Below are 15365 nucleotides of genomic sequence, written 5' to 3'. Positions count from 1 at the left end.
CCGGGGTCCCGCCGCATCCACCTTCCCGGGAGGAGGCGGGGAAGCGGGCAAGGCAAGCATCAAACCGCCCTCGGTATTGGGGGAGGCGTCCGGACCAGACCCAGAACTTTTTTTTTCTGGTGGATTTTCCAGTCTCAAACAGGGAAAAGATGCTGTTCAATAAACAGGCGCAATAATCACAGAGAAGGGCAAATCGCAGATAGTTAATTTTAAAATTTATTATTATGGATGTACGGAGAGTGTCTGCATAGTTAATGCTCTGTGAGTGCGTGTATGTGGAGTGTGTCTCTGTGTGTATTTTCCTAGCTATAAAATTCCAAATGAATTACGATCAAACCCCCAGTAGCCACAGTGCTGCAGACACAGCTCTCTGCAAGCTGGTTCCAAACAACACGGATCGCGAGCTGTTGTGACCCAAAGTACTAAAGGGATCGGTAAATAAGGCTGCAAAGGAGACGAGCATTACTAAATCCCAGCTGAAGAATGTTTTATCAGGAAAACGAAATAGTGCGAAAGATGTTGGAAAAAAAGAGGGGAAAAACCAACAGAGCACTTTAGCTTTTGCTGGGATAAACTTGGAAGCAATAAAACTAAATGTAAGCCCTATATAATTTAATAGTTTAGTGTCAAATCACAATCCAATCGAAACCCTCAAAAAACTCCCCCCAAATTCATACATATCCTGTCAACTTCTACCGAAAAAGAAAGAGAAATATCGCAACCGTTGAAGCACACTTATTTATTTTAGCAGGCACCGTAAAACAGCATTCGGGAGAAGGGGCTCGGTGGAGCAGGGCTTGGGGCAGACCTTGCAATACGCTGCTTTCCACTTCGCTCCCAACTTACTCCTACCCGCTCTGCACAAAAGCCCACGGCAGATCTGTTCTTGTGCAACAGAACCCGAAAAATCTCCTTACGGCGGTGCCCGACACGCAGTTCGTTTTCGTTCGGGGCGGGGGAGAAGTTGTTTGTTTGCTTTTACCTCCTCTAGAGCCTTAAATCCTCGCGCAAAGCAAAAAGCAAAGGCAGCTAATCGGGGGGAATCGAAAGGAACCGAGGCTGCTTTCCCAGCATCTGCCAGAGCCGGTACTTTCATGCCCTACTTGCGGAATCACAAAATCCCGACGCTGTGAGCGCTCCCGTTTGCACCGCACCGTTCCCGCTAGCAGAACTCCACACAAATAAAACCCTGGCACTCCACTGGTGTTAGTCACAGCAACCCACCGGGAGCTTGTTTCTTTAAGGCATTAACCGAACTCCGAGCAGGGATCGTTTTATAACCAAAGTAGTTTCTTGTAAAAACACTTTAAATGAAATAACGATTTTTTTCCTACTTTGCCTTTCCAGTAACAAAAATATTCCGAAATCCAGAAATAGTGTTCAAGGATCGAATATTCCATGCCACTATTTGTTATGTACACACGTGAATGCATATACCATATATATATATATAATTACATAAAGCTATCGTGTCACAATATTTATTCCAACAAAGATCATTCGATGTTATTTAATTGTACGGAGAAGTACTAACTTTTTCAAAGAAACCCCAAACCATTTGGATTAGAAATCACGTCCCATCCTTATAGTACAAAGACTGTTTTCCAGCCAGCATTTCAGGATTAAATAATCTCACTGTCACCTTTAAGAAAATTCCCACATAACAGTAAGAGAAAGAACACATACTGGTGGAGTTTGAAAACCCGAGAACAGCTCTGCCTTGCATATGCCCAGATCTGCTTAACCAACGTACCAGATCGTTTCACTGCAGAACTACCATTTCTTAACAAAAAAAAATTAGTATACATAAATGGTTGAATCAGTTAAGACACTTCGGAAATCACTTCACTTTGCCAGCTTAACACCAGTTAGATGGATGCATCTTTTATTATCTAAATGTATTAATATACAAGTAGTGTGCATCAGCAGACAGAAGATAAAAAGTGGTAAAGTTATAAAAATTCGCATCCATCCGTCTCCCTGAAGCATATCTTCCAGTTCTGTTTGCCATGTTTCCAAACCCACATAATAAAATTAATTAAAAAAAAACAACTTAAAGGTACTCGAGTTTGTTTTGGTTATTTTTTTAAATAAATGCTATAAAGACTGTCTCACTGTAGACATCCTACCTGAAAAATAACACAGAATTGTATTCTTTGCTGCTTGTGTTTCCATTCTGCAGACAAAAAATTCGCTGTGCCAAAATGTTATGGCTATAAAGCCATACTTTGCCTCTTCCTAAAAACTTTGGAAGGCCGGACAGGCTGGGGGAAGGGAAGGAGTTCTTGGACGCTACCAAAAGGCTGGTCTATCCTTCTGTTTTCTCGCAAGAGCAGTACCGTTCCTTTCACCCAAGCGTTACTATTACTATGCATATTATTAATAATTAACAGTTTCATGCCTTTCCCCACGGCTTCGTTTAATCTTTTGGGGTGCCTTTATGCTTAATTCTCTTCTGATTTAGCATTTTGCATACATTTCCCCCCGATCTGTTATTTTAGGGGGAAAGCTGCCTCTGGGAGGGTTTGGTATGTTTAGGGGGTGCCTGACTCTCCCATTCCTTCAGCTCCTACCGTTTCCGTCTCTCCCCTGTCTATAGCCGAGCTGATGGCCGGTGCTTCGCTTTTGCTTCTCCGATCCATCTCGTCGATGACCCCGTGCATCTCCGAGCCGGAAAGACTGTGGAAAAGCATCGCTGAGGAAGCAGAGGAGGAGGGCCCGAGCTGCTGCTGCTGCTGACAGTGGTCGGGGTCCCTGCAGGAGCCCAGAACTTGCATTAACCGGAGCCCTCCCCCATGCATCTAGCACGGCCGCCCCGTCTCTCCTGGGCACCGGGCAGGGCTCTCCGGAGCGCGGCGCAGCCACTGGTCCGAGCTTTCGGGGGATGGGGCGCAGCAAAGGCGGGCGGAGGGGCTGAGGGAGAGGGGAGAACTGGTGGTGTGAGCTTCGGGGCTCGGAGCTAGTCTGTTGCGCGGCCCCGGCACATCACTCTAGGAGGCTTCTTCAGTGCAGGGCTCATTGCCCCAGGTGCAGTCCCAGGCTTTATGCTGTGGCCCAGCTGGCAGAAGGCTGGCCAGGTTTACGGTTGGGAGGGATAAATAAATAATAGAAATATAAAAAAATTAAACCATCTTCGGTGAGAAATAAATAATAATTGGGGAAAAAAATAACGACAAGCCCCCTACATCGTATTGTGCGGAATTTAGAGGAGGAAGGCGAGGGAGCGGGAGGCTGCGGCAGGCGGAGAGCAGGCTGGTGCTGCGGGAGGCTGGGGCGGGTGCCCACCGTGCGCACTCACAGTCCAGAGGGCTGGCAGCGACGGCAGCTCAGGGGCAAAGTTTGCTCCTTCCCCCGCTCCTCCCCCAGCCCGGTGGAGCTCATTGGGAAAAGAAAAAGCCGAGGGGAAGGAGGGAGAGTTGGACGGGCACCAGATGGGACGGGCACTCGCGGCCCCCCTCTCTCTCCCCTTAAAGCGGCGCGGCCCGCGGGGCCCGGGGCGGGAGCGCAGCCGGAGCCGGAGCCGCAGCCGGAGCGGCGCGTCTGCAGCGCGGGCACCGCACGGGGCTCCGCGCCTTTTCTACGGCCCCGCTGACATCATGTCCTGCCCCGCCGCCATTGGCTGCGCCGCGCCCGGGCCCGCCGGCATGTGCTCGGGGCCGGGGCTGGCCCCACGCTGGCCCCGCACCGGCCCCGCACCGGCCCGGGGCTGTGTCTGTGCCTGGCCCCGCACCGGCCCGGGGCTGTGTCCGCGCCTGTCCCTGGGTCTGGCTCCGCACCGGACTCGTGTCTGTCTCCTCGCCTGGCCCCGCGTCCGGCCCTGCACCGGCCTCGTGTCTGGCCCCGCGCCTGTCCCCGCACCGGCCCCGCCGTCCGCGCACCCCGAGCGCTGCCGCACCGGCCCCGCACCAGCCCCGCGCGGAGGTTGGCGTTTGTCGCCCGAGGGCCGTCGGCGATGCGTGGCAATCATGGCGCGACAAAGAGGGTGTGGGGCTGCACGACTCGGGCAAGGGGGAAGAAGGGGGCAAAAGTTTGTTCCCACTCCGAGATCTCGGTGCCCCAGGCATTTGTGACCAGTTGAATGCACCCAACAACCCTCCTTATGAAGAACACTCAACGTTAGAATACAATTATTTGAGTCATGCCCGTTTGTGGAGCCTGCCACAAACCCAGGCTTCTCATGTCTCCTGTTTCCAAGCAGACTGTAGGAAGACCAGGCCAAGAAGGTCTCTGAACTTCAGAAGAAGCTTCAGGAAGTCTCCAGAAAAGAGAAAGAGTACACAGGGAGACTGTTCATGATGTCTAAATATTTATCCAGGAGGTGGGTAGTAAGGAAGGACTAATTAGGACTGAAGATGTCAAATATCACACTTCTAATTATGTTACAAAGGTAGCACAGCGGAAGGTAAATCTGAACACACATCTGAGATCATGCAACTCATCGTGCCTGTGAGTTATGACATCACTCGGCGCGGTCCCTTTAGGTGTTGCTTTCTGACAGAGCCATTTGCCTCTTACAGGTGCAGTGTGGTTGGGATTATTCTTGTGAAAACTGGAATTAATCAATTTGTAGTCCAACTTTGCTGGGTTTATGTGTTCTGTTCTTACAATAATCAAGACTTTTTATCATCTTTCTGTTGGGATTGCTCTGAGTAGTTAAAGACATTTGCATGTCACAGAGGAGAACAAAGTGTCTCTTGCAGAAATAGATATGAAATAGGCACAGGACCCCTCAAGAAACCATACAGAATGTGAGCTAATTTGGCATCTGTGGGAACTATCCAAAGACTGTCCTAAAATCACACCTTGCAAACAATGGAAGTTCGTGTTTGGATTCAGATTTGGATTCTGCAGCACAATTAGTGGCCCCGTACAGTATTTATCTTGATAAAATAATCTTTCTCTTCCTCCGGAAAGTTGCGAGACATTTTCCAACACTGCCCATGATGGGAGATCGGTCTGTGGTAACTCTGTGGGTTGTTGCCCACTGGGCACCACGTGCTCCATGGTGGGACACCTCTGGGTTATCTTCACTCACGCAGTTTGCTGTAAATATCCTTACCCACAGCTCTGGCTGGACTATCCTCAGATGTTTAATACCAGATTAATTCCCTATCATGGAATTGATTACATACTTTTTGCCGTTAAGAAGGGTCAGGGATTTGTACACTCTATCTGACATGGCTAATTATCAAAAAGATTTTAGATATTTAACAGCATTAAAATACAGTATTTTATGTTACAGAATTGCCTCAGTGGATGGAACAAGTAATACCAAGAGCCCGTTGAAAAAGTATGGCATGACCTGCAGTTCACAGGCTATCTCTGATTACCTTCCTAATGGATATACAAACACACGGAGACATCCAACCCTTGCTACCAAAACACAAGGAGAGTAACAGAATGTAAACATAAAGCTGCTAATGTACACACTGACACTTGAATGACATTTACATTGTTCAGAATAAAATCCAGGATATTCTTGAATAATGAGCAGCAGAAAAATTGCTGGAGCAAAATCGTCTTCAGAATGAGACGCGGGCTCATTTGAAAGGAGAGGTTTTCATTAGAAAAACGGTGCAGCTAATAATAAAGTCTTTTAACCTGTATTTTGTTATAGGTGACAGGTGAACAAATCACAGGTCTTGAGTTTCTCTACCCTGCCTCTCTTGGTAACGTCATCTCCAGTACCATCTGCTACCTACCAGACAAACAGACCAACCACATAATGAGGTACCAGCTTCCACCCAGCTACCGTGACTAAATCAGAACAAAAGATTCAACGCCTCCTTCAACAAAGGAACACAAGTCTAAGCTGTCTTTGCTAATTGCTGGGTTTCAGGTTGTCTGTTACAGATTTTAAGTGAGCTACAAACTTCCATCAAATACTTAGAGCTGTTGGATAAAGGTACTAAGAATAAAAGATAAATGGAAGCAAAAGGTAAGAGAGAAGAAAGCTTAGAAAATAAGTAACTACTTATGGTAATTTAAAGGCTGTGGAATAATATAAACATGAAAGACCAGGGGGCAGAGTGATTGATATCTCATATGTTTTTGATGCCCCTACGGTTATTAGACTGCAATATATGGGAACATACAATAAACTATGAATTAAAATGTAATTGTAGCTTCGGGCATCTTCTTCATTGTCTGCTGTGGTGTTATGTCTTCATGCACCGTGATTGACAAGGTGTAATTAATCATCTTACTCACTTGTAAATATGGGCACCCTTCACAGTAGGCATCAGGAAGTGTGTACCAGCAAAGGAAGCAATAGTTGACGCTGAGACACCATTAAATCCAAATCAGAGCCCGTGCATGTTCGGAAATGTGTGTTTGGTGTGACGCTGTGAGCGTTTATTCTAAAATGCTGTACCAACAGATTTACTTGATTTGCAAGTTAACTACAACATTAACTGGTTTTATTTATTTTGTCTCTTCTTCATTTTTATAGGCAGTGATGTTGTTCTCCTAAAATGTGAGACAGTTTGCTTCGTGTCAGCCAGTGGAGCTTCCTGTGCCCGAGTGGCTGCAGACAGCCCAGCTGCTCCATGGGCTGCCCTGAAACGGTGCAGGGGAATCATTGCTCCACTCATGGGTCACTTCTTGCACTCCTGTGTACTGAGTTAGACACTTTGGGTCGTTTTAAAGTGAAAGAGAATAATGAAATTATCTTAATAAGAAACACTGTTCCATTTAAAAATAGGACACTTCTTGTCACCACTGCTGTCCCTTAACTGGATATTAACATCTTTTTAAGGACTTTTTTCAGTATTCCAGGTCTAGAATTATTTTAAATCTGTTTCTTCTTCTAAATGATCTCTATCTTTATCTAGTCAGTGCAGAAATGATGTCCAAGTCATGGGAAATTGGTTTGTCTCAGGGAAATTTGGTGGTATGCATGTTTTTGGTGCACATAGAGCTGCTGAATGAATAATTGGCCCCTATTTAATGTCCTCTGCTTTAAAGCTGTCTGGTACATTTGCTGTTTAAAAAATGTCTTTCAAAGCTGTTAAATATGTAACAAAAAGAGGTTGCTCTCCCCATTCTGACACGAACAAAGCCATACAGTGAGGTGCCCGAGGTACCTCCAGCATGGCACTAATTACAATCCCAATCAGAAATGGAAATCTGCAAAGTTCTCCAGTTCCAGTTCTTTGCAATACCAGCTGATGAGTGTTTGATAAAAGCATGCAGTGAAAACATCAGTCCAGAATTAGCTATTAAATATTAAGCCAAGCATTTTTCAGAGAGTGGGATCTCTTGGATCTACAATTCCACCATCTCTCCCTGGTGGAAGAAGATCTCTGGCTGCCTCAGAAGCAAACCGAGCTTAAAACAGGAGCGCACCCTCCAGAAGATGATCGACTAAGAATGTGTTTTATTTTGATTTGAAAAACTGTCAATCACAGGTAGAAAAGACCAAATAATATTATTATATAATACTAGCTAATTGTATCTGTCTGGTAAACCAGGAATGCACAGGAAAGAGGAATAATACGGTTTAAAAGGAAAATATTCCGAAGGTTTTGCCCAGATGTTGTGCTGAGATTGTTTGTCACTGGCACAAGGAATGGATTTCAGAGGAAAATACAAGAATGTATGTATAGATGTGAGAGAAAATAAGATGTCCAATGTCTCACAGATTCCAGTTTATAAAGCCACAGCTATTTAAACAATTCCAAAACTGCCTCTACGGGTGTCAGAGAGGGAGGGAAATCTTCAACCACATGATCTTCTCTCCAGAGTCCTGTTAAATCCACTGAACTTAAAACAGAACAAGAAGTATGAAATATGGGTTTGAACATGTTATGTCAGAAATGTAAAGGTTGGAAGCCTTTTTAGTAACCGGTATTAATATTGTATTAAATGTTATGAAAAGGTAGGTGTTGGGGAGAAGGGCTGGGCTCATGTGCAATTTTGTCAAGGTTTTTATCTGTGATTATGATTCCAGATGTATCTATTCCCTGAGGAGAAAAATGAAGTAAAGTTGGCATGTGACATGTGTTTTAAGGTGTTTGGCACAGTTTCCCAAAGTGATGACAAAATGTTCATTTTTATTACAGGGAATTGGTAAAGAAATACCATTCTGAAGGTCAGTAGCTGTGCATTTAAGGGAACTTTGGGCTTTTGTTTTGCAGAATACACACTTTTGGTGATGTGCTTAGAGCCGGTTGCCTGACACACATCTACCATAGTAAATAATGCAAACAGAATAATGTTTACAAAATACAAAGTGGTAATTACCAGAAATTCGGCAAATTTCATGCACAGAATATGGCAAAGATTGCAAACCCCTCTCTTTTCACACCTAGTCGTGTCGTTGCTTCTAAGTAATTTTTTTCAATCTGTTTACTACAGACTAATCTTTTAGTTCTATAGTTAGAGCTCAAGTAAGTGTAATAAGGTCCTTTGTAGGAACACGTTTTTCATGTAAAGGTGCAGATTTTTAAAAATTTTTAAACCACACCGGGGAGGATATTCTCTGCGGGGAACACGCTTTGGCCGCGGTGCCCGCTGAGGGTTTGGGTGCGGAGCCGCCCGCGGGGCCGCTGCCCCTCCCTCCCTCTCTGCGCCCCTCCGTCCATCTGTCTGTCCCTCCGTCCCTCTGTCTGCCCCTCTGTCTGTCCCTCGGTCCCTCCGTCCCTCTGTCTGTCCCTCTGTCTGCCCCTCGGTCCCTCTGTCTGCCCCTTCGTCCCTCTGTCTGCCCCTCTGTCTGTCCCTCGGTCCCTCCGTCCCTCTGTCTGTCCCTCTGTCTGCCCCTCGGTCCCTCTGTCTGCCACTCCGTCACTCTGTCTGCCCCTCGGTCCCTCTGTCCGTCCCGCCGTCCCTCTGTCTGCCCCTCCGTCCCTCTGTCTGCCCCTCTGTCTGTCCCTCGGTCCCTCCGTCCCTCTGTCTGTCCCTCTGTCTGCCCCTCGGTCCCTCTGTCTGCCCCTCGGTCCCTCTGTCCGTCCCTCTGTCTGCCCCTCGGTCCCTCGGTCCGTCCCGCAGCCCCGCGCCCGGCGGCGCTCCCCGCGCGGCAGCCCCGGCAAACACTCCCCAGGAACGTTGTCCAAGTTCCACCTCCACCAATCCGGGGCGTCCGGAGCCTGCCCTGATTGGGTGTCCCAGGGATTGGGTAAACAGGCAGCAGAACAAAAACAAGGTTTGGGCAGAAAACACTCCAATGGCATCGCCGCCTCTAAATATTCAGAGCCCAAGAATATGATTCATTCCATATTTTATAAGTAAACTTGCCCGGCTCTGGATCCATCTGCAAATGTTCAGAGTGATGTGCTCAATACATTCCTTTTCTGTTCTACAACCACATTTCTTTGTGAATTTAACCACATCAGAAAGCACTTCAGATTTCTAACACAAATATTCGATGCATTTAATGTAAGGAAGCTTCCTTTATTGGAGGTGATTGGGAACGGTTTGTATTTTATAGGTATATTTAAGAGGTTAGCAGCAGGGGGGAATCGTCTGTGGAAAATCTGTCTACAGCTGAAATTTTCAGATGCAGAAGTGTTGCTGAAATGTCTAATACATTCACATTCTTTTGTTAAGTAGCTTACAGGACTGTCCTCTCAGCTACCAGATACCCAGACCCCCCCCCTTTTTTTTTTCCAAGTCAAATAACATTCCTCCTCCCCCCTCACCTCTTATTTGTTATTTTCAGTTTATCCTTCTTTGGCTTTTGTGTGTGCAATTGGGAGATTCTCATTTTCATGGGCTGTTTTACTTTTTTATCTACAGTTTTGTTGTTGTTCTCAGTGATCTTTTGCAACTTCATTTTATCTTTAGTGCATGCAGAGAAGCCCCTCATTGGCTGGTACCTTATTGATAATGATGTACAAGTTTTCTCAGATTAATTTTCCATGGGGTAATTTTTCTCCAATATAACACAGGTCCAATTACAGAAAAGAATGTCAAAGGTTAATACAATCTAGAAATTAATTTTTTGAGTCCTTGTGTTAATATTTTAGATTTAAAATCCTATTTACAGTTCAGTATCAGATAAAAAATGTGAGTTTGAAAATCAGCAGTGTGGTATTTTCCAGATATTGAAACGTGCCTCCCTAACGAAGGCAGAAGACTTGCTCACTAGATTTATGTTAAAGCAGTGCTTTTAGATATTCATAAATTAAAATAGCAGTTTTCAATGAGATACTTATTACTATTTTATTTGATATTTGCAAGATACCAGAGCGTTTAATATTTATCCTTTATTTCTGTGAGCTGATCTAATTGCACCTCTCTATTTTGCATTTATTTCTCTTTGCAAACACTACATTATTCACTCTCTCCTGTGCTTATTAAACAGTGCCACCTGCACCAAATGAAACAAAGCTTCTCCATCAATCTATCCCAGCTAAAGAACCCCGACTATATATTATAATTAATTGAAGCTCAATTGAACACTTGAGTCTGAACTAGATACAGTAACCTGAAAAAACATTAAAAAAATTAGGATGTACTTTAAAGAAATCTTTTAAATGAAAATGTTCACTCCAAACTGAGAACCTAACCTTGCACCAAGCACTCTTCATCAGCTCTGCACAGTACCTCAAGTAGCAATTAGCAGGTCCTTTAATTAATTAACTATTCCCTGTACATCACAGGGATTTTTGTGGCACTAACGTCATCCTCCATAAGTGAATACCAAATGCAGTCAATATTTTGTCACTCCGAGCCCTTCTCTGGACTACCTGAATGCCCCACCGCCTGCTCTGCAGAACCGCTGCCCGGGGAGCAGGTACGGGGAGAGCCGCGAACGTGCGGGGCAGTGCGGGGAGCTGGGGCAGGGGCAGGGCAGGGCAGGGCAGGGGCAGTGCGGGGAGCTGGGGCAGGGGCAGGGCAGGGGCAGGGGCAGTGCGGGGAGCTGGGGCAGGGGCAAGGCAGGGCAGGGCAGGGGCAGGGGCAGTGCGGGGAGCTGGGACGGGGCACAGGGGCAGGGCAGGGACAGGGGCAGGGACAGGGGCAGGGATAGGAACAGGGACAGCGACAGGGGCAGGAACAGGGGCAGGGGAAGGACAGGGACAACGCAGGGAGCTGGGACAGGGCAGGGGCAGGGGCAGGGATAGGAACAGGGACAGCGACAGGGGCAGGGGCAGGAACAGGGACGGAGCAGGAACAGGGACAGGGACAAGGGCGGGACAGGGACAGGGGCAGGAACAGGGACAGGGGCAGGGACAGGGGCAGGAGCAGGGACAGGGGCAGGGGCAGGGGCAGGGGCAGGGGCAGGAGCAGGGACAGGGACAGGGGCAGGAACAGGGACAGGGACAGGGACAGGGACAGGGACAGGAACAGGGGCAGGGGCAAGGGCAGGGGCAGGGGCAAGGGCAGGGACAGGGGCAAGGGCAGGGCACCTCGGGGCTGCCTGTTGGCACCAGGAGCCATCAGCTGAGATGCAAAGTGCAGCACAAGGAGCAAACCTCCCAGCCCCGCAGTAAGCCCAGGGTTTATTGCAGAGCGGAGCTGTGTGCGCTGTGCAGTTCCCAGGGCGGGAGCGCCGCTGCCTCTGCCCTCGCCAGCACTGCCCGCTCGCACGGGAGCTGATTAATTAAGTGGCAGGTCAGACACGGAGAGGTGAGAGGGCATTTCCCACCAATCCGGGACACTCTGTCCCTTTTCTACTTTGCAAACTTTTTGTATATAATCATGGCTGATTATTTTCTGTGTAGTTCTCATTTGGAAAAATATTAAGTCATTTTAAGGGAATTACCATGTGAAGATGAGACGTCAGATACGTAGTGCTGGTTTGAAGATTTACAAAAGATGCAGTATGTAAATTTGTTTATATAAATATGTATAAGATATATCACAGGATGAGGCTGTGTGTGTGTGTGTGGATGAACATATGTGTGTGTATCCATCTCTCTATTTGCAGATTCAGACACAGACATATGTTATCATTTCTTAGAGGCAAATATCTGCAGAAATAATTCTTTGTGTTCAGTAGTTTTCTTTAGTCTGTAGTAAGTTTCTCTTCAGAGATTTCTGTGTTCAGGAAAGACCTTGTGAATTTATGTAATGTACAGCATAATGAAATCAAATAAAATATGCCTTGTATGGTTTTGCAAGAATTATACATTAGCACTCTCTTTCAACATGTGTAATATTTTGAATTATGAAACCAACTTTACACATGATTTTAAAATAATAAATAATATATATTATGGACTTGTGGAAATAGACACTCTAGAAATCTTAAGAAAGGAGAAAAATTATTATTCAAATACTTTGTTTGCCAAATGATATTCTAATTTAAACCCCACGACATTTAATTTGAACTCTTCATGAGGAGTAACATTCAATTACTGAAAGATAGTAACTGATTTCAGTAAGATTTGATATTTTGTAACAGTAAGAGAAATTTACATTTCCACCCCATGGATTCTCCTGTGTCACTGTTACTGCAACTACAGTTAAAAAATTTTTGGCATGAGCAAAACGTAAGGAAAAATGTAAAGGTCAACTGACAAGCTATGATTGTATCTCTGTTTTTGCTGTGCAAATCTGCTCTTATCAATAATTCACTATTCATGTTCTACAAAGACTCCATCTTTACACTTTTAATTAGCATTTACAATTTTACAAAAATAATTTAAAAAAGGAGATATTAATCTCTGTACTTGGAGTCTCTATGTCATAATTCACCACACATTTTTTCCAATAGATTTGGCAAATGAATACTCTGTTTTGAGACATCAATCTCAAACAAAGGTGGACTCTGATGCAATTTTTCACTGTTCATTTCCCTGAACCTTTTGGGATATAAAGACTGGTGAACAAACACTTAAGAGGCTGATCAATAGCCATTGACCGTTCGGAGCCCCTCGTACCCTAACAAGCACAGCTTGATCATGTATATTTGATCATGGCCAATTTCAAAGCACCTGGAGACAGCACAGCGAGTCTTCCCTGGCATCTTTGTGCTGCTTCCTGAGACACGGATTTCCCATTTTAGCTTTACCATGAATGGAAACACTGCACATACAGCTGATGAAGCTCAAGATCACGAATTTCAGTGTTACACATCCACAGTTTTTCATATCAATGGCAGATTTAAAACACTATCCTAATATTTTAGGGTAGGAAACTCCGGATGTGCCTCTGGATTCAACGGAGCCCAGAGTGCAAATCTAAAAAGCCCCATGGTTATAAATCTTGCATTCCTGGTGAGTGTTGGCATGCACATCACACCGAGGTGTGTTGAGCTTATCTGAGTGGGAAAATTGCAGTAAAAACCTTTGCCTCATGTCCTTTTGAATAAATGTTCATATATGTATAAAATAAAAAAATATTCATGTCCACAGCTGTGTTAGCCCTCAGCCTTATTAAAATCATGGAAAGAGATAAAGATCTAAGCAAAAATATTTACGGTGAAAAACATCTTTGCAGAACTTTATTATCATTCGTAATTCCACATCCAGTGTTCTTCATACAGGAGTTTCGGTTTATCATTAAAATATAACACTGATGCTACATTTGTATAGCTGCCTTTTCTGCTTATAATCATAATGTTTATTCTAACTTTCTGGGCTTATTATTTTAGACAGATATCAGTTTAATTAGCTGAAGCTGTCATACTCTAATAAATACAGACGGGTTGCCTGGTTCGGGAGGAGGAAGGTGGCTGCAGATTTCAGGAGCAGGGACAGTTAATGCTTTGTACATTATCATGTAAACAGCAAAAGGACAAAAATAATTACCTGATAAACTTTCAATTTCTGACTCTCCCCTATATGCTTCCTGACCAATTTTTCTATAGAAAATCCATTCAAATTAGGCAAGTCCTCTAAATATCTGCAGCATCTGCTGGTTCAGACACCTTCCTTTATGCAGAGTACCATTTTCATATGATAATACATGTAATATGATATAGAATGACAGAATGCATGACAGTTGCCCATAATACATAGAAAGTCACTCAAAGGACAGAAGCGACATTTGGATAATTAGCATCCATTGGGCAGTCAATCATGCGAATAGAAAAAACTGAACAAAACCCACAATGGAGTTAGAAAACAAAAGGGACCCTAGCCAGTCTCAGGATTAACTGCTCTAAAGCGATCTAAATGCTTTTGTATCCAAAGAACTGAGGCTCCCAGGGCTGCCCTGGTCCCCTCCAGATACCCAGGGAACTAATTGTGGCGATCAAAGTTAAAGCATTCCCTCTTCTTTATAGACTGCTAAGTACACAGAAAAATTATTTCTCCATTCGTGTTCATTAAACTATTTTAAAGTTAAAAAACTGATGCCACGTTCTTTGGCCAAGTGAAAAGAGCTGGAGCATTGAGATTGTCCTGCTTTTATGAGAACACAACAGCCCTTTTAATTTAAACTCTGCCTTTGTTTGATTAATATTATTTTGCTGTTGTCCAGTCTGCTATCTCTTTCTTTTTGGATAATGAAGGCAATTGCCATTAAGAACTCCTGTGTGAGAAAAACCTGAAAACAGGAATAGGAATAATAATGATAATAACAAAGCCCATTGACAAAATTAATCAGGAAAGGTCGCACAATTTCTTAGTAACTGCCACTTTATAAAAGAAATAAAATATTTTGTCACTCAATATATGCAGCTCAGAATATTTCCTTTGCCCAGATTAGGAGGAAGATGAGGGCAGCCTCCTTTAAAGCTCCATCTAACAGTAGAGAGAGAGAAAGAGAAGAGACACAGAGAGAGCCCCAGGATGTGGAAAGTCATGAAAATACCTACCCTGGAGACAGTATTCCCATAGGATCCTTTCCATACAAATTCCAACTTGCCTAATGCCCTTAATGAATGAAATAAAAGGAGGATTCAGAAAGGCCCATGCTGCTGGCTCCTGCTGGAGAGAGTGTATTTTAAGGCAAAGCTGCAGCAGTTCTGGGAGGGATCCGGCTCCGGTGCCCATCAGCCCAGCAGCCAGGAATCACTGGGGCGAAATCCTCCCCGCACACATTTGCAATTGCCTTGAAATAACATCACGACACCTTTGGATAATTGACGCCTTCTTACCTTTCGTTGTCCTTTGTAATTAATATTTGTAGATCTAGAGGTTTCTGCCAGCCACAGAGCACAGGAAGGTGGAAGGGGTGGGGAGAGAGCGCGCGTGTGTGTGTGTGTGTGTGCGTGAGTGTGTGCGTGAGTGTGTGCGTGAGTGTGTGCGAGAGAGACAGCGAGAGGGAAGGAGAGAGCAGAGCGAGGCTTTGCTGGTGTCTCTGCTGGGGGACTGGTGTGCTGGTGGGTTTGTGGGGACGTGCACTGGGGGCTTTGCAAACCTCTGGAGTTCCCAAGGCAAGGTAGGCAGTGAGCAGTAGGCTGAGCTGGCTCTCCCCTGTCAGTCCTTACAGAGTTCCAGCAGCCGTGACCTTCAACCCCTGTGCTGTGTGTCAGC

At 45.1% G+C, this 15365-nt stretch overlaps 1 protein-coding gene across 6 annotated transcripts in view; it reads right to left on the bottom strand.

Annotated features, from left to right (window-relative positions):
* The window catches only part of LHX2 (LIM homeobox 2), a 33123-nt gene extending 17967 nt beyond the window's left edge, over positions 1-15156 (bottom strand). For 2 of the 6 annotated variants that reach the window (XM_071574612.1, XM_071574613.1), the window contains exon 1: positions 2574-3528. In XM_071574612.1, coding sequence (XP_071430713.1) covers positions 2574-2801 — 228 coding nt within the window. In that variant the 5' untranslated portion in view covers positions 2802-3528. Of the gene's footprint in view, positions 1-2129; positions 2206-2573; positions 3529-14704; positions 14809-14986 lie in introns of those variants that run through there. The other 4 variants (XM_071574614.1, XM_071574615.1, XM_071574616.1 and 1 more) reach the window with 4 other exon arrangements.
* Between the last annotated feature and the right edge of the window lie 209 nt (positions 15157-15365).

This window comes from Pithys albifrons, chromosome 20, assembly GCF_047495875.1.
Source record: "Pithys albifrons albifrons isolate INPA30051 chromosome 20, PitAlb_v1, whole genome shotgun sequence".
NCBI lineage: Eukaryota > Metazoa > Chordata > Aves > Passeriformes > Thamnophilidae > Pithys > Pithys albifrons.
This window is presented reverse-complemented; position numbering and strand designations above follow the sequence as displayed.